The sequence below is a fragment of the Saimiri boliviensis genome, chromosome 20 (genome assembly GCF_048565385.1).
Source record: "Saimiri boliviensis isolate mSaiBol1 chromosome 20, mSaiBol1.pri, whole genome shotgun sequence".
NCBI lineage: Eukaryota > Metazoa > Chordata > Mammalia > Primates > Cebidae > Saimiri > Saimiri boliviensis.
Genome location: NC_133468.1, coordinates 4582328 through 4602667, shown reverse-complemented (window position 1 = coordinate 4602667; position 20340 = coordinate 4582328). Strand labels below are relative to the sequence as shown.

General features: G+C 59.8%; 1 protein-coding gene across 1 annotated transcript in view; it reads right to left on the bottom strand.

Moving 5' to 3' along the window:
* FLT4 (fms related receptor tyrosine kinase 4) overlaps positions 1-20126 on the bottom strand; it is a 41510-nt gene extending 21384 nt beyond the window's left edge. Inside the window, 8 exon segments of the mRNA XM_003943960.4 lie at positions 1005-1122; positions 1411-1579; positions 1735-1874; positions 1986-2148; positions 2269-2381; positions 2599-2843; positions 3451-3547; positions 19996-20126. Of these exon segments, the coding sequence (XP_003944009.2) occupies positions 1005-1122; positions 1411-1579; positions 1735-1874; positions 1986-2148; positions 2269-2381; positions 2599-2843; positions 3451-3547; positions 19996-20053 (1103 nt within the window). The 5' untranslated portion in view covers positions 20054-20126.
* Positions 20127-20340: the final 214 nt, after the last annotated feature.

The following is a 20340-nucleotide window of genomic DNA, read 5'->3' as shown; positions in this document are numbered from 1 at the left end:
CCTTGGCACTGACTAGGTGCCTTGGATAGACCCTAAAGTCTGTGCCCTCAGTGGGAGCGTCACACTGGACTCAGGGCCAGGACACCCTGGACCTTTGCAGGAGAGACTAGCCCCTAGCTAGTGCAGGGGACCCTGGGTGAGGACACCCTGGGCCTCTGCTTGCCCAGCTCCAGGAAAAGTTGCCCCGCCAGGAGAGAGGTGCCCAGGCTGAGAAGGAGGAGGCTCCTGGGCTAGCTGGAAAAGCACAGAGCAGACACCCCTCCTGGGGACTTAGGGCTCAGGTAGGAATACCCTTCTCCTTTCCTGGCCCTTGCTCCCTATGCAATGGGGACTCAGACTAGAGTGTGACTGACCACGCGTGAGCCATGTGGGCTACTCGGATGGCCTGAGGATGTGTTTGTGGTGGGTGCTGTGCCCCCCAGAACCTGCAGGGAGCAGCCAGCAGGGACAGAGCCACCTCTGGGCCTTGGCACACCGCAGGGGAAGCCTCATTCAGCTTGCCAACTGGGGGTCTGCAGGGGCTCCAGCAGCCTGTGGGTCTCCCGGAAGCTCTCTTTGCTCCCGGCCACACAGCGCAGGCCCAGCCCAGGCACTGTGTCAGGTCCCCAAGGCTTCTCCACATCTCTGCACAGGAGGGTCCTGGGAGAGGCAGCCTCGTTGCAAGGAGGCACAGGGAACCCTAAGACACTGCTGCAGGGCACACGGGGGTCCAGCCGTCAGGAGGCAGTTAGGAAAAGCCCCTTGCTGTGCCCGCCACACCCACACGTAACAGAAGGCCGGTATTGAAACTTTTCACGGTTTGGCAGGAACACGGGTTGACCTTCCATCTGAAATATCGCATTATATGTGGGCTCCTTAGGGGGTCTCCTCAGAGAGGCCCCCTGCCATGCCCGGTCTGTGTGCAGGCCCTGATAGGGAGGATGCTGCCCTTCTTCCCCCATGGTCTGTTCTCCCTCTGGGCTTGGCAGGGTAGCGGCGGAGTTGGGGGGAGCCAGGGCTGTTACCATTGGAACTCAGGCGGGGGGTACGCTGCCAGCTTCACGGGCAGCTTCACCAGTTCATCACCTGCGGTGGCCTCCAGAATGGGTCCTTTGAGCCACTCGACGCTGATGAAGGGCTTTTCTACCAGACAGGAGAAGTCAGTGTAAATTCAGGGCTGGCTGACTCATCAGACTGACCAGGGATTCCCACCATGGCCCCTGCAGCCCCTGCAACCGGACACCTGCAGACTGGGGCTGGCCATGCCGCCCCGGTGCAGGAGCTGGGCAGCTCCTCTGCTCGTGGCCCTCCCTTCCCTCTGGCTGGACTCCCAACTGCTCAAGTGCACCACGACCTCTGGGCCCAGGCCCACGTGGCACAAGGACCCTTGTTTCCCAGGCTCGATGGCACCCGACCCACCCCAGGCCATACCATGCACAATGACCTCAGTGCTGTCCCGAAATTTCTCGATGCCGTTGTTGGCCTCACACACATACGAGCCCAGGTCGTGCTGGCTGACGTTGTGGATGGTCAGGATGCTGGAGAGCTCTGTGTGGGTCTGCTGGGAGCGTCGCTCGGGCACCCACTTACCCCGCTCTGCCTGCCCGCACCCAGGGAAGCCCCAGGTCAGCAGGCGGGCTCCTGCACAGCTACCCCACCAAAGGCACACCTCCCACCCGGGCCAGCCAGAAGCCTTGGACCCAGACTCTGAGTTTTCTTTGGGTGGAAAACTTGCCCATCAGACTGGGGCCTCACCTGCTTCCCGGGGTAGTCCCAATCAAAAGTGACACCTGAGTCGAACTCAGCCCACACGGTGCAGTTCAGGACCAGCTTCTCCCCGACTAGCAGCTCCAGTGACTTCTTGGGGAACAGCTGGATGTCATAGAGCTCGTTGCCTGGTGACACACAAACAGTGACTCCCATGCCCTCACAGGACAGCACCCAATGAGGCCAGCGAGGCAGTGACAGCCCCGTTACTGTGAATGGGCCCTGGAGGCAGCCCCTACCTGTGATGTGCACGAGGAAGGGGTTGGAAAGGAAGTCCTGGTCCCCCCAGGTGGTCTGGCACTGCAGGTACAGGGCATCACGCAGCAGCGGCGTGGGCACCCGCATGCCCCGCCGGTCGTCCCACACCACCTCCTGCCCGTCTGGCCACAGCACTGAGCTTTGCTGGAGGGACAAGGCCACCATCAGCGCCCAGCTGCCCCCTGGCTCCTGGCCAGACGGGTGGCCGCCTTTCCCAGGGGTGGGCTGGGAGGGCTGGATCCTGGGGTGGGGGTGGGGCCTTACAGAGCGCAGCGTGACGTTGAGGCCGGGGAGGGACACCAGACAGGGCACCCACATGGCGTCCTTCTTGTTGACCAGGAGTGTGTCAGCCTTGTTGATGAATGGCTGTTTGAAGTCTATGGAGAGGAAGTAAGGTGTTGGGGAAGGGACGCGGAGGCGAGGCTGGGGCAGGGCTCCACGGGCCTGGGCAGTGCTGGTCCTAAATCAGCTGCTCGCTGGAGCAGGAAGGGCCCCATCCTCTCCTCCTGCCAGCCCAGGGTCTACAGGCTGGGGACGGGGTGGGCCCCAGCTGCCCAGGACTCTGCCCCAGCCTGGCGTGTCTCCGGGTCTCACCTCTCACGAACACATAGGAGCTGGCGGCCGTGGTGCCCTCGACGCGGGCCTTGATGTACTTGTAGTAGCAGAGGTAGCACCCCGTGTTGCCGGCGTGCACCTCTCCCAGCAGCAGCACCTTGCAGTAGGGCCTGGTTTCTGTGCCTTCGCAGTCTTGCACCACCCCTGTGTCCTCGCTGTCCTTGTCCCCAGCGGCTGGTGCCTCCTGAGCTCCTGGCCAGGCCCACTCAAGGGGGTGCTGTCCCCTGGCAGAGGACAGGAGAGGTCAGGGCGGCCCCAGCTGTCTTCCTGGCATGGACTATCCCCATGGGGATTATCCCTGAGGAGCCTCCCTCAGGCTGAGCCTCAGGTTTGTCTCAGCCGGAGCGTGTAACTGCCTAGGGTTTGAGCGCACACTATAGACCTTGCCCGGGCCTGGGCACTCCCCGAACCCCGGGCCTCTACCAGGCTCCCGGGGCTGGGTGTGGCAGGCTGGCCTGTGGAGAAACACGGGCCTTAGATCACAGCTGGGAAGCTGGGGAGGGTACCATCTCCGGAGCCCCAGAGGGAGGGCCTGGGGTTAGTGAAGGGTGGCTGGGAGTGGGTGCAGGTGACCTGGGAGGTGGCCTGGGGTTGGTGTGAGGTATCTGGAGTGGGGTACAGGGTGATGGTGCCCCATATGATATGCCAATGGGGATGTGTGGGTGACGCTGAGCTGGGGAAGGGCCAAAGTCACCCACAGCCCGGGAGACCGCACAGCCCCGAGGCCACCCTGCCCTGGGGGGGGGCTGCCGTCTGGGCCCTCAGCCACCACTTCCTGCCTTGGGCTTCTGGAGCCTCCCTGGCCTGCCAGGTGGGAGAGGAACCCAGTACCTGCAGGAGATGGACAGGCTGTCACCGGTGTCGATGACGTATGACTCTTCTGTGATGTTCAAGGTCGGGGGGGTCATGGAGTAGCCACTCACCAGGCCTAGGGTGGGAGACAGGGTCAGAGTGGTGCTGGGTTGTGAGTTCACATGACGTTAATCTGGCATGGTTGAGCCTTCTGCATCCTGAGAGCAGACCCCCCTCAGGGCCGGAGCAGCCCAGGTACTCAGCACCTCGTGGCCTGGACTCACATTTGCACTGTGAACAGCACCAGTCCCAGGCTCCAAGACAGCTGGGAACCTCTCCCACAGGCTCACCCTGCCTTGCCCCGCAGCCTCCATCCTTGTCTACACACCGCCCCGGGGCCAAACCCCAACCTCTGACCATGGTGAGCCAAGCTGCCCGCCTGAAGGAGCAGGGGGAGGGGTGCTGGAGCACGCTACCTCCGCACCCCGGCCCCTGCGGTGCTGCTGCCCCAGGCCTCACTCCTGCACTGCAGACCTACAGCCGCTGCTTCCCGGGGGCCCTGCACATCCCAGGCCCCCCACACCATGCAGGCCTTGGCCCTCATGCCTGCGCTCTGCCAGTGACCTCGCCCCCTCCCAGCCCACATGGTGTCACCTCACAGATGTCCTTTGGGTCCTTAGCTTCTCACCCCCTCACAGTCCCGGGCTGCTGCCCCAGCTTCCTCTGGGCTCTCCCTGCCCAGGCCTCCCTAGATACCCCAACCCTGGTACAGGGCTCTTCCTCAGACACACAAATAAACTCGCCTCACCTGGCTGAAACCCACCCTCAGCCAGAGACTGCAAGCTGGCTGAGCTGGCCCTTCTGTGCTGCAGGACCCAGGGTGTGGACTGCCCCCACCCACTGGGGTGTCTGTGTGTGTGTGTGTGTGTGTGTGTGTGTGTGCGTGCACATGCCCCCATGTGTGTCTGTAACTGCAGGCCTGGGTGTGTGAGTCTGTGTGTACGTATGTCTGAGTGGTGTGGCTTTGTGTGTATGTGCGAGCATGCATGTTTGTGTGTCTCTGATACGCTAGTGTGGGTACACACATGGGTGTGTATGTGGTGGGATCCCGGTGTGGGTGGGAGCAGGCCCGGGGGAGGTCTGGGCCTGGAACTCTGGCAGATGCATCCTGCCGGGACCATCCTGAGACAACAGGAAGGGAGGGCTGCATGGCCAGAGGCCCAGGGCCGCGTCCTGTCCCTCCTCCAAGTCCCTGTCCTCCTGGGGGCACAGCCCGCTCTTCTGCCACCAGGCGCCTCCAGCCCTGCAGGTCCTGGGGGTTTGGGGCAGCAGCAGTCTGGCTCTCCTGCCCTCCCAAGGACAGCTCCCTGAGGCCCAGAGTCCTGCCCTGAAGCTAACGGGGGTGGGGTGGAGCCCAGGGAATCCTTGACCCCAAGCTGCCCTAGGAAGCGGCACCAGGATCTCATTTCTTCTGCACACCAAGACCTCATTTCAGCATCACATGGACAGTACAGTCACCAGTGAATGACCTTTTGTCTCTCCCTTCTATTCCTTTCTCCTGGCCAAACCCTTCCAGACACTGCTTCGCTATGGGTCCAGAGCAGGAAGGACCTTAAGCCATGCATCTAGACCCACTGTGCAGACTGGCACACTGAGGCCCTCCAGCCACCCTCAGAAGGTAGCGTCTCACCTGTCCGCTGCTGTGACTATCACCAAATCTTAGCTTTGCCAACCCTCCCTTGGGGCCCCGAGGTGGAAGGGGGTTGTGGGCTCTGCAGCCCTTTCCCCTGGGTGGTGCCAGGCCTTCACATGCACAGCAGCGGGGCCTGGGCACTAGCAGCCCCTGCTTTCCACCCTCGGGGTGCTGTGAGAGGAGTCTGGGCCAGGGGCTGGGGGATCCCTGCAGACAAGAGGCTCCCCTCAGGTGGTGGGGGGCCAAGAAGGAATCCCTGGGAGGGTACCTCTGAGCTGGGCTTTGATGGAGGGGGATTTTCTCCCAGGTAGTGGAAAGTGAGTAAGTCCATGCCAGGAAGACAGCTGGGCATGTATGAGGGCACCAGAGTGGGCGGTGGTCTGTCCTCAGAGCTACAGAGAAGGGAAGATGATGAGCATGGGGCGAGACTTATTGGGATGAACAGACTCCGCCTTCCCAGTGGGCCTAGTGAGCGGTCAGGAGGAGACCAGGCTTGAGGTCGGTGCCCACCTGCCCAGCCTGATGCACGCCCTTACCGAGGGAAAGAGAACACTGCCCACACCCATGGAGGGCTGGAGTGTTGAGCTGGTGGCTCCTCCTTCTCAAGAGTGCACATCCAGCACACACCTGCCAGATCCGGCGTGTGGCAGCTGGCAGCCCAGATTCCTCGGACGGCTCCCCTCCGTGGCGGGCTGGGCCTCTGCCCTCTAGCTCCCTCTCTCCAGCTTCTCTCCTGAGAGGCATGGCCCTCCTCCCCCTGACCTCCCAAAGTGCCTGTTGTTTTCCTATCTTAATACTTGTCCTTTTTCCTGGGACATCCCCCTCCTTCCTTCTTTCCGTCCTGAGGGCCTCCCTCTTGAGGGTCTAGTCCTCATTACTCAGGCAGCACCAGCCGCCTCCTCCTCACGCGCCTGCTAGAACACACTCAGACTGAACTGTGGTTTTGTGACCACCTCTGAACAGAGGCTTGATTTTATTCATCTTCCTAAGGCCAAGACAGAGGAGGTGTGCAAAGGCGGTTCAAAAGGTGGATAGGAGAGTGGCTGCATGGAGGCTGGATGGGAACGGGATGGATGAATGATGGATTGCCAGATGAATAAATGGACAGATTTGTTCAGACAGATGGGTAGGTGGGTGGGTGGCTGAGTGGATGGATGGAAGTGGGTGAATGGAAGTACGGGTGGGTGGGTGGATGGATGGATCAAAGTATGGCTGGATGGGTGGTTAAACTGCTGGACAGATGGATGGGTGGGTGGAAGGATGGATGTGTGGAAGAGTGGGTGGATGGGTGAAAGGTAAGTGTTATGGGTGAAGGATGGATGGGGAAGGGGAGCCTGTAGGAGCTTCCTTCTGAAGCACCGTACCACCGAAGGAAGCAGCTGCATCACTGCTAAGCGGGACCATCCATCATGCTTGCCAACCCTTTTTGCCCAACTGTGCAAGCTCTCCTTTGTCGTGACATGCCTTGACTTACTCCAGTGCCCCCCTCTGCCTTCACCAACCTTCCACTGTGCCCTGTGTGGTCAGCACACTTTCCTGTAACCTCACTGTCCACTCCGAATGTCCCTTCCTATCTTACCTGAAGCCCAGCTTTCTGGCCACACCACTGCCCCTGGGCGGTTACCGCTCTCCACCCCACATGCCTGAGGGCAGAACGCCTTGCAGCCACCTGCCCTCCCTACGGCAGTCCCTTTGAGGGTCTCGCTCTTTGGCGGCACCGCCCTCTTCCCCACTAAAGCTGTCATCAGCTGCACCCCCCACCACTTCCCCTCATTCTCTGCTGACCACAGCTCCTGGCTCAGCATCCCCTCCCCACCCCAGCTCCTGTCCTCCGTGACTTCCCCTTCCACAGGGCTGACTCACAGCACTCTGGCCTCTGAGATCCCCCCTGCACGGTCCTCCCCTCTTCTCACCCAGTTCTGTGGGCGCACCCTGGACCTGCTCATCACCAGAGGCTGCACCACCTTGGAATGCCTGTCTCCTGCGTCTCTCCTCTTCCTCTGTTCTTGCTTCACAGCAGCCACGTCCCTTAGCCTCATCAAAGCCTCCACTGCTTCCTCCGCAGCCCTCGGTGCCCTCCTGGTGCTGCGCTGTCCTGGTGCATGGGGTCTGCAGCCTCCTCCTCTGCATGCTCCCTCACTTTCTGTCCTCCATGCGACCCAGAGACGGCATGCGTCCCGGACGGCATGATCTGGCAGCACAAAGCCCTCTGCACGGGCTTCTCCCCCTCATTTTCCTGGGTGCGCACAGTTCAGGGTGCTTCTCCTCTCTCACTCTCAGCATCGACAGGGCAAAACCAAGAGATGGAAACACCCTATCTTCCCACATCCCAACCTACGCTGCCAGCCAGGGCTTCAGAAACCCTCTGACATGCCTGCCCCCAAACCAGGCTCTCTATCGTGCCCAGGGTCCACCCACCACAGATTCTCTTCTGATCGCCAATCTTTCTCTATGCGATCATCTTCCATCTTAAAAACAAAACAAAATAATGCCTTGGTTCCACACTCTCTTCCAGCCACTGCCCCTTTTCCTATCCCCCTGTGTGGCCACAGCTGTTCACTGTCCCCACTGCTGGTACCCCCTCATCCACCCATGGGGTGCAGCTCCTCCACTTCACGGAGCCATTGGGCGGGGCCTCCCATGACCTGCATCCTGCAGACCTAGTGGGCACGCAGGGCAGGGAGCGCGCATCCTCTCCCCTGGGCAGTAGCTGGGACTACCTCTCCCTACCTCCCCTCTGCCCAACACGCAGTGCTGGCGCTGGCCACCACCCTTTTGAGTCCAGACACCTCCCAGGTCTCTAGCTCCAGCCAGGATGACTGCTGTTTGCAACTTCAGCTTTAAGCATCCAGCTGCCCACTGGACTCGGACACCCCACAGACACGCCGAGGTCTGCGTTTCTAATGCCAAACTCCGGACTCGCACCAAAGGCTCCTCCCTCGATAGCTGCTCTCCCCAGATCCTCTCCCAGCCCGTCCATTGACCAGACCACTGAAGCCCATCAGGCTGGACACACCTTAGGGCCCACCCCTGCTCTCCCACGGGGGCCAGCACGGCTGCAGTCACCCCAAAGTGGCTTCCTGGGCCCGCTCCTGTCCTCCCCCAGGCCTGCCTCTGGGCCCCCCTCCCTGCAGTTAGTGATGTTGTACAAAGCACAGGCCTGATCACACCTGTGCTTCAATCTGGTCAGTGACTTCCCTTGTGATTTCAAGAAAATCCAAAATCCTGGTCCTTGCTTCTCTCTCCACACCCTTGTGGTTCACGCCCTTCATGTTCACGTCCTCCAGCCTCCATAGCCTCCAGACTGTTCTGTGCCCTCAGGCTGGCTTCTCACACTCAGGACTCAGCTGAGACATGGCCTCCTCACCCCTTCAAAACGGCTCCATCCTAACCTCCTGGCTGCTCGGAATTATTTATTTATGTGTTTGTTTCAGTTATGTCTGTCCATGCCCTCCACTAGGCAGTAAGTTTCAATGGGGTAAGGACCAAGATAGCTCTTTTTTACCCCATCCCATGCTTGGCACAGTGCCGGCACAGAGTAAAGGCTCAGTGAATACCCATTAAATGAAAAAAGAAAGGGATGGAAGAAGTGTGGATGGATAAATGGATGGATGGATGGGTAGGTGAGTGGATGGGTGGAAGGGTGGGTGTGTGGATGGATGGATGGATGGATGGATGGATGAGTAGATGGGTGGGTGGGTGGATGGGTGGAAGGGTGTGTGTGTGTGTGTGTATGGATGGATGGATGGATGGATGGATGGATGGATGGATGAGTAGATGGGTGGGTGGGTGGATGGGTGGAAGGGTGTGTGTGTGGATGGATGGATGGATGGATGGATGGATGGATGAGTAGATGGGTGGGTGGGTGGATGGGTGGAAGGGTGTGTGTGTGTGTGTGGATGGACGGATGGATGGATGGATGGATGGATGAGTAGATGGGTGGGTGGGTGAATAAGTCAAAGCATGGATGGATAGGTGGAGAAGTGGATGGGTGGGTGGATGGATGGGTGAGTAGAAGGGTGGATGAGACAGATAAATGGATGGATGGACAGGTAGATGAGTGGATGGATAGATGGGTAGATGGATGAGTGAGTAGAAAGATGGATCAACAGATGGAAGGATGCATGGATGGGTAGATGAATAGAAGGACGGATGGATGGATGGGAAGATGGAAGGATGGGTGAATGGCTGAATAGAAGGATGGATGGATGGTGGAAAGGTGGGTGCATGGGTGAAGGGTGGGTGGGTGGATGGTTAGATGGTCGGATGGATGGATAGATGGATGGATAGATGGATGGATGGATAGATGGATGGATGGATGGATAGATGGATGGATGGATGGATGGATGGCTAAACAGACCTCTGAGACCTCAGAGGCTTTTCTCAGACCCAGTTGTTCCTTTGGAAAACATGCTTCCTGTTTTACAGAATGGGCTCCCCTGGGCAGATTCAGGACTGCAGGCTGCCACTTCCAGAGGCTCCATGACTGCCCAGCCCCCACCTGCAGCCCTGAAGAGGGCGCATCCTTCCTGCCTGGCTGTTGTCTGTCTCTGCTGTCCTTCCCTTCCCGCAGCAGGAAGCGCTGTCATCCTGGCCTCTGCCGCGCTCCCCCTGCCTTCCTGTTCCTGGCCCGGGAACTGGCTTCTTCCTTCCCTGAGGCCCCGCAAAGCCCTGGCCCCCAAGCCTGCAGCAGCATGGTTGGGGCAGGCACCGGGCCAAGGTCAGCAAGGCCAGAGTGCACACCTCCTCTCCTCTGTGCCGTCAGCAGCCCCAGGATCCCCTCCGGCCTTGGACCATGGGGCCCTGGCGTCAGTCACAGGCGTGGTGGACGTGAGAGCAGCACAGGAGGGCCCTTCGCCTCCCCTGAGCAGTGCTGGCACCCTCTGTGAGGGCCAGGCGGGGTAAGGGAACGTCCCATGGGTTAGGTGCTAGCCATGAGCCAGGCAGCAGAGAGCTGGTGGCTGCAACTGCCTCATTTGATCCTCACAACAGCCTGGGAGAGAGGGCTCAACAGCCAGGTCAGCGAGTGAGAAAACTGAGGCTCCAGGCCTCACAGTAGCAGGTGGCCATGCGGGAGCCCAGTCAGGTTGAGTCCAGGATGGCCCCTGCCCCAGGCCCAGGCTCCCCTCCAAAGGCCGGAGGCAGAGGCTCAGGCCAGACCCCAGCCGGGCCTTCCTCCTAGCCCCCTAGCCTGAAGCCTCAGAGACCCCTGCAGGCAGGGGGCCCACGTAGGACGTACATAGTTACCTGGGCTCTGCACCCCAGTGGCCTCCAGGACACCCCTCCTCGGGGCCTGGCCTCCATCTGGCTCCATGCCCTAGTTGGCTGCAGGCAAAGCCCTTTAAGCCAATGATGCGTTTTTTTTTTTTTTTTTTTTTTTTTTTTTTTTTTTTTTTTTTTTCCAAAAGCTTCTTTCCTGAGAAACGGAGGGAAAACCCAGCCCAGCCCAGTGAAAGGTGCTGGGAGAACCAGGCTTGCTTTCCTCCCATGATACGTGAGTCGGTCCCTCCCTCGGCTCCACACCTGCGTGTCCTGTGCCCCTTGCTTTGTACAGAATCCATGTTTTTGCATCAAATCCTCTCTGGGCCCACCAGGATGGGAGTGAGGTGGGCCGGCTGTGTCACGTTCTGATGAGATAGGGTCCCGGCCCTCTCTGCAGGGCAGTGTGGGTGAGAGTTGGCCTTAGCTGGTATCTGGGAGCTGCCCTCAGACTGATGTCGGAATCCACAGGGCATGGCTGGGCCCAGGTCCTGGTGCAGAGGCGAGGGGGCTGGCATGAGAGAGTGAGGGTAAAACTATCTGCTTCCTTGTAGCCCTGCCCCATGCTCGTCCTGCCATCTCTCTTAACCACCACGCTGAGCGCCAGCCTCCCAGACTCCGGCTCTCCAGCCGCCTCCTCCCTGCCCGGCTGGACTGAGCCCCTGTCCTCCCTCTCCCTCTGTGCCTGGCAAAGTGCTGCCCCAGTTCCCGGGCCTGTGTGGCTTGCCCTGCGGCCCGCAGCTGAGCATGTCATCCCTACTCTGGCCCTTTCCTACAGTACGTAGGGGGTCTCTTCATCAAGGAGATCATGAGCGGAGCTGTCATCAGCTCATGGCTCTGTCCTCAGGCCCAGCATGGCCGGCACAACGATGGCACTGGGATTATCCATGAGCTTGGGGCCCCCTCCGCGTTGGCAGAGAGCATGGCTCTGCTGTGGCCGCCCTGGGTCCGATTCTTTTCTCCCTCTCCCTGGGGCGCTTGGGAAGCTGGGGGCTGTGTGGCAGGCCTACCAGCTGGACACACACCCTCTGGGCAGCTGAGCCCAGGAGGAGGCAGCCAGGAGCCAGGCTACAGACTGGAGGGGGCTGGCAGGGAGCAAAGGGGCTGCTGCTGGGCTTGGGCTGGGCAGAGGGGGTCACCTGCACCCTCTCTCTTCACTCCTGGGGCCGGGCCTCTGCAGAGACCTGGGGGGAGGTGGCAGGAGTGTTCTGCCTGATGGCACCCCCTAACCTGGCCTGCAACCCCTGTGCCTCCAGAGATTAAGGGGCTGTCGGTCCTCACTGCACATCCTGCAGGCCTGAGAAAGCTGAGCCTGCACGTCCTGCTGGCCACCCCACACTGCTGCTCTCTGCTGTGTGGTCTTGGGTAAATCACTTCTACTCTCTCCAAGCCCCAGTTTTCCCACTTGTGAGATATGGATTGGTCCTAGGATCACTAAGAACTACAGACCACAGGCCAGGCGCAGTGGCTCACGCCTGTAATCCCAGCACTTTGGGAAGACAAGGTGGGTGGATCACGAGGTCAAGAGATTGAGACCATCCTGGCCAACATGGTGAAACCCAGTCTCTACTAAAAATACAAAAATTAGCTGGGCGTGGTGGCACACACCTGTAGTCCCAGCTACCTGGGAGGTTGAGGAAGGAGAATTGCTTGAACCTGGGAGGCGGAGGTTGCAGTGAGCCGAGATCGAGCCACTGCACTCCAGCCTGGCGCCTGCTGACAGAGCAAGACTGTCTCAAAAAAAAAAAAGAAAAAAAAAAAAAAAAAGAACTACAGACCATAAGCAACATGGTTAAGGATAAGCCGAGCCTGTAATCCCAGCAATTTGGGAGGCTGAGGCCATGGATCACAAGGTCAGAAGTTCGAGATCAGCCTGGATAACATGGTGAAACCCCGTGTCTACTAAAAATACAAAAATTAGCTGGGCGTGGTGGCAGATACCTGTAGTCCTAGCTACTCAGGAAGCTGAGGCAGGAGAATTGCTTGAACCTGGGAGGTGGGGGTTGCAGTGAGCCGAGATCATGCCACTGCACTCCAGCCTGGGTGACAGAGCGAGACCCTGTCTCAAAAATAAATAAATAAATAAACTGTCGGCGGGGTGTGGTGGCTTACGCCTGTAATCCCAGCACTTTGGGAGGCCGAGGTGGGAGGATCACCTGAGGTGAGGAGTTCAAGACCAGCCTGGCCGACATGGTGCAACCCCATGTCTACTGAAAATACAAAACATCAGCTGGGTCTGGTGGCAGGTGCCTATAATCCCACCTACTCGGGAGGCTGAGGCAGGAGAATTACTTGAACCTTGGGTGGGTGGAGATTTCAGTAAGCAGAGATCACGCCGTTGCACTCCAGCCTGGGTGACAAGAGTGAAATTCCATCTCAGAAATAAAAACAAACAAGAGTAAACGGTCTGGCTCATGCACACGGAGCCCTCTGCTGTCACCTGCCTCCTGAATGCTTGGTTTGCTACAGCTGCTGTCTCACTGTGACCCTGTGTTATCGTCACAGCACAGGGGCAAGCCTCAGTGGTGGGAGGGGATGCATATGAGCTGAAAGGGGCATTGTAGCCTGAGTAGGAGCTTGCTGATCCAGGAGGAGGGCACACAGGCTAGAGCCAGTGACTTTGGGCCCTCAGATAGATGGGACAGATGGAGCATGGTGTGGGCAATGAGGCCGTGGAAGCAGGCTCAGGTCTCCACCTACCTCGGGCCCCGGTCCTGCTCCCTGGATGTACTCTCTCTCGATGGTGGCACACCGGGAGCTTCAACCCCACTCTGTGCTCCCACCCTTCCTGACAGCTCTTCTGGGCTCCAGTCCTGGGGGACCCCAGCCCTCAAGCCCAGCCCACATCCAACACTGGGGAGGATGACTGGAACCACGGAGCTCACAACCGTACACCTGCCAGAGAAGCAAGAACCACAAAGAATGAGAATTCCCAGCACCGGCAAGGACGTGAAGGCGGCACCCGCACAGTGATGATAGACAGCGTCCAGACACTGACGGCGAATTCTCCTTTCTCAGTACCTCCTGCTACAACAGGAACAGCAAGCGTGCACTTCGCACTGTCTGCGAGAGCACAGTCATACACACACGTGCGTTCCACACGACTTCCTACCCCCGTGGCAGGTTCCCTATTGCCACCGTACAGATAGAAATTTAGCACACAGAGGTTAACGTGCTCCAAAATACATGACCATTAAGAGATTGTCGTGGGAAGACAGGATTATGGGAAGCTACTATTTATTCCACAGATGTCTGTATAATTTGCATTTCTGCATTTTATAAAATGTAATCATCTTTCTTCCATCAGCCCTGGAAACACTGCTCTCCCTCCTCCTAGGTTGGCTGTCCAAGTGATGCTCACCCCACCAGATACTCCTGACCCTACTCATCCCCCACAGCCAATTGGTCACCAAGTTGCCTCCCTTCTCAGAGCTGAAATGGGCTTTGCAGACTGAGTAGGAGCTTGCTGGTCTAGGAGGAGGTTACCAAGAGTAGGGTGGCTGGGAGTCCCAGGCCCCTGCCCCCACCTCTCCTCACCATCCTGACCAAGCACTCTGCACCCTTGTCGTGGACACCTTCTGGCTGCAGAGCCCCTCCTGGGCATTCCAGGGCTTCTGTCCCTCCACCCCACCTCCTCCCCACCCCACTGCTGGCCAGCCTCAACAGGTCTCCCCTGGACCACAATACCAGTGTCTCCCCACTGGCCCAGTCCTTGCTCAGGGGTCAGACGATCTTTCTAGAGCAAAAGTCCCTCTCCTGCTTAAAATCATCTCCTACCTCTTTGCTGCTTCTGGGCAGAATCTGGAGCCTCCTTGGCCTCCCTGCGACTCACCCAGTGTGGCTCCAGACCTCCACGTGCTGATGATCTGGAACACTCCCTCCCCACCTCCGACATTTGAGCTCCTGTGTGGCTTCCTCAGCATCTTACGCCAAGGCTTCCCACCTGGGACTCCTGCACTTTTCCAGAGCTTCGTGGAGCAGCTGCTCATTATCACTTTTTTTTTTTTTTGAGACAGAGTCTCGCTCTGTTGCTCTGTGTAGTGGCGCGATCTCGGCTCACTACAACCTCTGCCTCCCGGGTTCAAGCAATTCTCCTGCTTCAGCCTCCCAAGTAGCTGGGACTATAGGCACCTGCCACCACGCCTGGCTAATTTTTTGTATTTTTAGCAAAGCCAAGGTTCCGCTATGTTGGTCAGGCTGGTCTCGACCTCCTAACTTCACGGCCTCAGGCTCCCAAAGTGCTGAGATTACAGGCATGAGCCACCGTGCTGGGCCTCAGTATCACTTTTGACTGTTCTTTAGCTCGAGAGAAGGGCTTCTGTTTGTCCTTTCATAGTGGCATTCACAGCATTGGACTTGGCTGGCAATCTACCTGTGACTGGCTTTGAGGATCTAAGGTACAAAAAGACACCATAGAATATGTGGGCAGGGCCGGGCGCGGTGGCTCACACCCCTAATCCCAGCACTTTGGGAGGCCGAGGTGGGTGGATCACGAAGTCAAGAGATCAAGACGACCCTGGCCGACGTAGTGAAACACCATCTCTACTAAAAATACAAAAATTGGCTGGGTGTGGTGGCACAAGCCCGTAGTCCCAGCTACCCGGGAGGCTGAGGCAGAATAGCTTGAACCCGGGAGGTGGAGGATGCAGTGAGCTGAGATGTTGCCACTGCATTCCAGCCTGGTGACAGAGTAAGACTCTTACCTCAAAAACAAAACAAAACAAACAAACAAAAAACAACAAAAAAAGAATGTGTGGGCAGGTGTGGTGGTGAGGGGAAGAGAGGCACAGGGTACCAGGAGGGTGACGAGGCTGTGCACGGAGGGAAGCGCCGGGCGAGCAGTGGACCCTGGGGGAGCTGTCTGGGACATGCTGCTTTGGAAAGGTCTCTGGGACAGCAAAGTAAAAACGGCGCCAGGGTGCCCAGGCATTCCCTGGGGAGTGAGGACAATGGCCTGTGTGCCTGTGCTGTCCCACTTGGCCTCCATGCTGCTTGAAACCAGATACCAGACACCTATTACCTCCCTGAAATGAGCCGTCTATCATCCAGAGAGCCGTTTCACCTTTCTGGCCTTAATTTCCTAATCTCCAAAACAAGCACAGCAAGGTCTGTGTCATAAAGTTAAAACCTGTACATGCCCTGCTGTGAAGCAATTTAAGAAACCATTTTACACTGAGGCGTGGCTCGCTGCCGGACACTCCACGTCTGCATGTGCATGCACGTGCCAGTGCACGCTTGCTACTTAACACAGATCAACCTCTATTCAGTAGAATTTAGGGTAGCTTTGAAGCTAGTGTGTTGAGTGGGTGATGATAAGGGCTTCCCCTAAATCCACCTGAAAGTCTGAATTTTGCCCTCCAGCACGAAGGGCCTGTACCACTAGCCCAAGAAGCTCGTGCTTATCTTGTGGGTGGGTGGGTGGGGGGGTGCTGAAGGCTCAGATCTGTATTTTATAGCAGTACCTTTGGCGCAGAATGGAGACCAATTTCTGGAAGCTGCTGGAAGCAGGGAGTGGTGATGAGGTTGAGAGGGGCTGGACCTGCTGGGAGCATGGGCTGCCTGAGTACCCCGAGGGGGTGGGGACCAGGGGGAAGGGGCCTGAGCAGATGCTAAGCTCCTAGCACAGGGCCGCCGTAGGGCAGCCAGCTGTGCCAGGCAGTCTTCCTGGCTTCCGTGGGGTCAGGGCTCTGCTTGCTGGCCGGCAGGACGAGCCGTGTTATCAGACAGCCCAGCTGGCGCAGAGGTGGCCCCCCAGTGCTGCTAAATTGGGGCCACCAGCTCCTGCTGCAGGAAGAGGGAAACGCAGGCAGGATGTCCTCTTCTGTGGCCGGCAAGTCCTTTCCCATGAACCCCTGCTGACCCGGCCGGCCACGTGGCGGGGCTCCCATCCTCGCCACCTGGATCTGCCCAGCCTGGCCGAGGGCGAGGGTGGAGCGGGCCTCAGGCAGGCCTGGGGGTGTGCCTGCTGTGTGCCCCGTCCAGCCCGGCCATGGCTGGCGCCCTGCACCTCCTCCGGCAGTGAATGCCCGCACCTTCCTGCTCCCAGACTTGTCTCCACAGTGTAACCGGAAAACCCAGATTCCAGAGGAAGCCAGTGTCTGAAAAGGAATCCCTGGCTCCAGCTGGACACATGGACTGAATCTTGCTCTGAGTCCAGGGGGTGTGAGAGGCTTTCCAGACCCCTCTCCCTGTCCACCCCCAACTCGGAGGGGCATCTCAGAGGGACGTGGGGCACAGGCTAGGCTCGGTGGACAGAAAACTGCCCTGTGGAGGAAAATACCCAAACTACAGCAGGAGGATGTAAGCCAGACACAGAGAAGAACCTCCCTTTCACAGCTGATTTCACTTAATTTCCCTGGGTTCCCCAATTGCCCTCTGCCCCATCACACTCCAGTGCTCCCCTTTCCTCCTTCCGTATCCGGCTGGTTGTATCAGCTGGGGTCTCCCAGGAAATCCCATTCAACACTTCCACCCCGAGTCCCTGCTCCTCTCCCAGGGTCTCCCTCTGAAAAATTATTCTTGAAGCCAGAGACCTGGGACTTCCCCCATTCGCACCATCCCCAGCTTCAACCTGCCTCCACCCCCAATTCATGCCCTGGGTTTCCCTCCTTGCAGCTCACCTGCTCCTGTCTCCCTGGACACCAGCCTCCTTGCTGCTGGCGCTGCCCCGTCTCCAGCCTCGTCTCCCGCCACCTCCCATCCACTCCTCCCAGACGCTACCCTCACGGGACCACTCATTCGTCCACAATCACCATCTGGACTTTCCTGCCTCGCGGCCTCTGCAGGGTTCTTCGCCCTGCTTGGAATTCCCTGTCCCGGAGTTCTGCAGACCTCTCCAAGAAACTTTTAGCTGGAAGCAACACTGCCTTCCTGTGCAGCTTACAGCCACCAGCTGTGCCTCACCAGGGCCCCTGAGCACTTTCATCCCTGGGCGATAGACATCTGATGCCATGTCTGTGTCCCCGCAAGGCGCAGGAAACCCCTGTGGCATGGGGCCGAGTCCAAATCCTCCCTGGGCCACGAGCAGGCACTATCCTACAGTCTGGCATAGACCCGCAGGCTCTTTCCCTAGGTAGGAGTGCCACTGCTGGGGGTCACAGCGGAGAATTCACCAGACAGACCACATGTCACACCTCATACCCTGTCTGGGCCCAGACACGTGGGTCCTATGCTCTGGGAGGGCACAGGACCCCTTTAGCCACACTGGCTCCGTACCGCAGACCTGGTGGATGAGGAAACAGCACCTGCGTTCGAATCCCCAGAGCCCTGAGCTGAAGAAGAAGGTCCCCAGGCCCAAGTAAGGTGGGTCTGGCCCCCCCACATCCCGCCTGCACTGACTTGCATCCCTGGGCCACACACCTGTCCATATCTGGGTATGTGACTCAGCCCATAGAAAGGGCAAAGGTCCTGAGACCAGGCCACTCCACATTCCCAGCAGTTCCTGCTCCTGCACGTCCCTGAGCTGGTGGCTCTCTCTAGACTAAGCCCCAAGAGACATCGGCGACCTACCCTCTCCACCCGGGGAAAGCTGGGGAACTGGAGCAGGAAAGTGGGTCTTGGAGTCCAGCCCAAGCACACACAAGCCAGCTCGTGCCATGGCTATGCCTGGGGAAACTGAGGTGCAGGGGGGCAGAAAGGAGGGGACCCAGGTCACACAGACAGGATTTTAGGGGAAGACGCAGGACAAGAGTCTGGTTCTATGACCAACAGCACACTTTTAAGGGGTCAGCTTCAGGGTGCTCAGGCTTGAGGCCTGCTCCTACCCCCGGCTGCCCTGACGCCCGACCGCAGCTCAGGGATTGTGCTCTCGCGGTGAAATTCCCCATCAGGCTGGGAGGTCCCGGGGTCTTCAGTCTAGCAGGAGGTAGGGCAAAGTGCACGGCTCAGGGAGGGATGACCTCTGTCTCCACTGCCATCCCCCCACCAGCCAAACCCAGGTCCAACCCTGGACACCCCACTCCATGGGCCCCCCCAGCTAACATCCTCTCTCCACCTCTTCGTAACTGGGTGGGAAAGAGTCATTGCATTTACTGGAGGGAATGGCCTCATCTCCCTTCACCCCGAAACCGTGTGGGAGCTCCAGGACACTGGCCTGACCTGGTTCTCCTTATACCTGCAGAATGCTCCCTGGATCCCTGGAAGCCCCCTGGCCCTCTGGCCCCCTCCCCCAGAGTCCCCTCCTGGGTCTGTCGTCTGCTTCCTCTCCAGCCTCAGACACTGCGCCCAGGGGCCTGTCCCATGTTTCCTCCAGGTTAAGTATCTCTCATTCTACAGCCCCGGCGGCCACTCAACAAACACATACTGAGTCCTTGTGAGCGCCTGGTCCTGGGCTGGGTACAGGAAGGCCAAGGGCAGTGCCCTGATCAGACCTGTCAGACTCAGAGACCCATGTTCTCCTCCCTCCTCCCCTGGTTGAGCCAGACCTGCCCCCTCCCCTGTCCTCTGCTCTTCAGCCAGTGAACGTACAGGTGGTAGACGGAAGGCAGGCTTTGCCAGGCTTACTTTGGGCCTCCTGGGGACCTTGGGGGAGTGACACATGTCCTTGGTCTAAGCTTCTCCATGTGTCAAATGGGTCTGAGAACTATAAGCATGTAAAGCCACTGTTGAATTCCTATGGGGTGCAGAAATGTTGAGGTCCCCATCACTGGCCTCAGGGCTACCAGGACTCTGCGCTCAGACTCTGGGGAGCCCTGACCCCGCCCTTCCACCTTTAGATTTGCAGGGACACCAGCTCATCCTCTCGGCTTCCTTCCTGACATCTCTGTCCAGCTCCTCTCCCCCAGTCCCTCTCTCCAGCCCTTCCGCCTTTGCCTTAGGTCTGGGTCTCTCCCCGACAGCCGGAGCGGCTGGAACACAACACAACCCGAACCCTGCCTCGCCTGTGCAGGGGACCCTCCCGTGGGGGCCTCTGCTCCCCAGCTGGCCTTCAAGGCCCCCGTCCCCTCAAATCCGGAGAGCCCCGGCCTTCCGCCCCTTCTGCGGCGCTGATAGCCCTCGACTCGCCTCCAAAAGATTCGCTTTCAGTTGCGGCGTGCACCTGCACCCGTCTGCCTCGGGTGCGCGGCAGTCCCCGGCCCCTGCCCCCGAAGTCCCTGGCCCAGGGAAGGTGGAGGCCCATCTTGAGCGCCCTCTGGGGGACCGACCGCGAGCGCGGACGCCGGGCGTCGGGAAGTGCGCACCCAAGTCTGGGGCCGGGCCGGGGTGGCCGGGGTGGCCGGGATCTCCGGTGCGCGTGGGTCGGGACCAAGCGGCGCGCCGCGGGGACTCCGCGGGGAAGCGAGTAAGGGCACGGAAGATCCAGGCCCAGGGCGCAGCCCGACGGGGCCCGGCTCCGAGGACGCCGAGACACCCACAGAGAAGCGGATTCGGGGGCTGGGAAGGCTATCCCTGCGCCGAGGCGCGGCCCGGCCGCCCTGGCCTGACCCGGCTGCAGTCCCCGCCCGCCTTTTCCTCATCCCGAGGTCCTGGGCCCCGAGCGTCGTGCTCCCTCCGGCGTCCGCGCTCCCGGGCCACCTTGTCCCCTGCCCGTCCCCCGGTCGGTGCGGTCGCAGCGCCCGCCCCAGGCGCGCGGTATCCGCTCTGCGGCCAGCCCCGCTCTCGGGGGGAGGGGGCGGCCAGCTCGCCGCGCTTACCGTCCAGGAGTCCGAGGCAGAGCCACAGTCGCAGGCACTGCGCGGCGCCCCGCTGCATCTCCGGCCGCTGCGCGCAGGTCCGACCTGAGCGGCCGCGGTTGGGGCTGAGAGTGTCCGCGCGGGCGCGGGCGCGGGCGGGCCCGGGACGGGGCGGGGCGGGGCGGGGTCCGGGGAGGCGGGACAGGGATTCAGGCCGCCCCCCGCGCCCCTCAGTCCCTCCCAGCCCTCGGCGGGGCGTCCGGCCCACCCGAGCAGTGTGCGCACGACACCGCGGCGTCCGGGCCCCTCCAGGCCGCTCCGGGCGCGGGGACGCGGGGATCGCAGGCGGCCTAGGTGTGCGCTGCA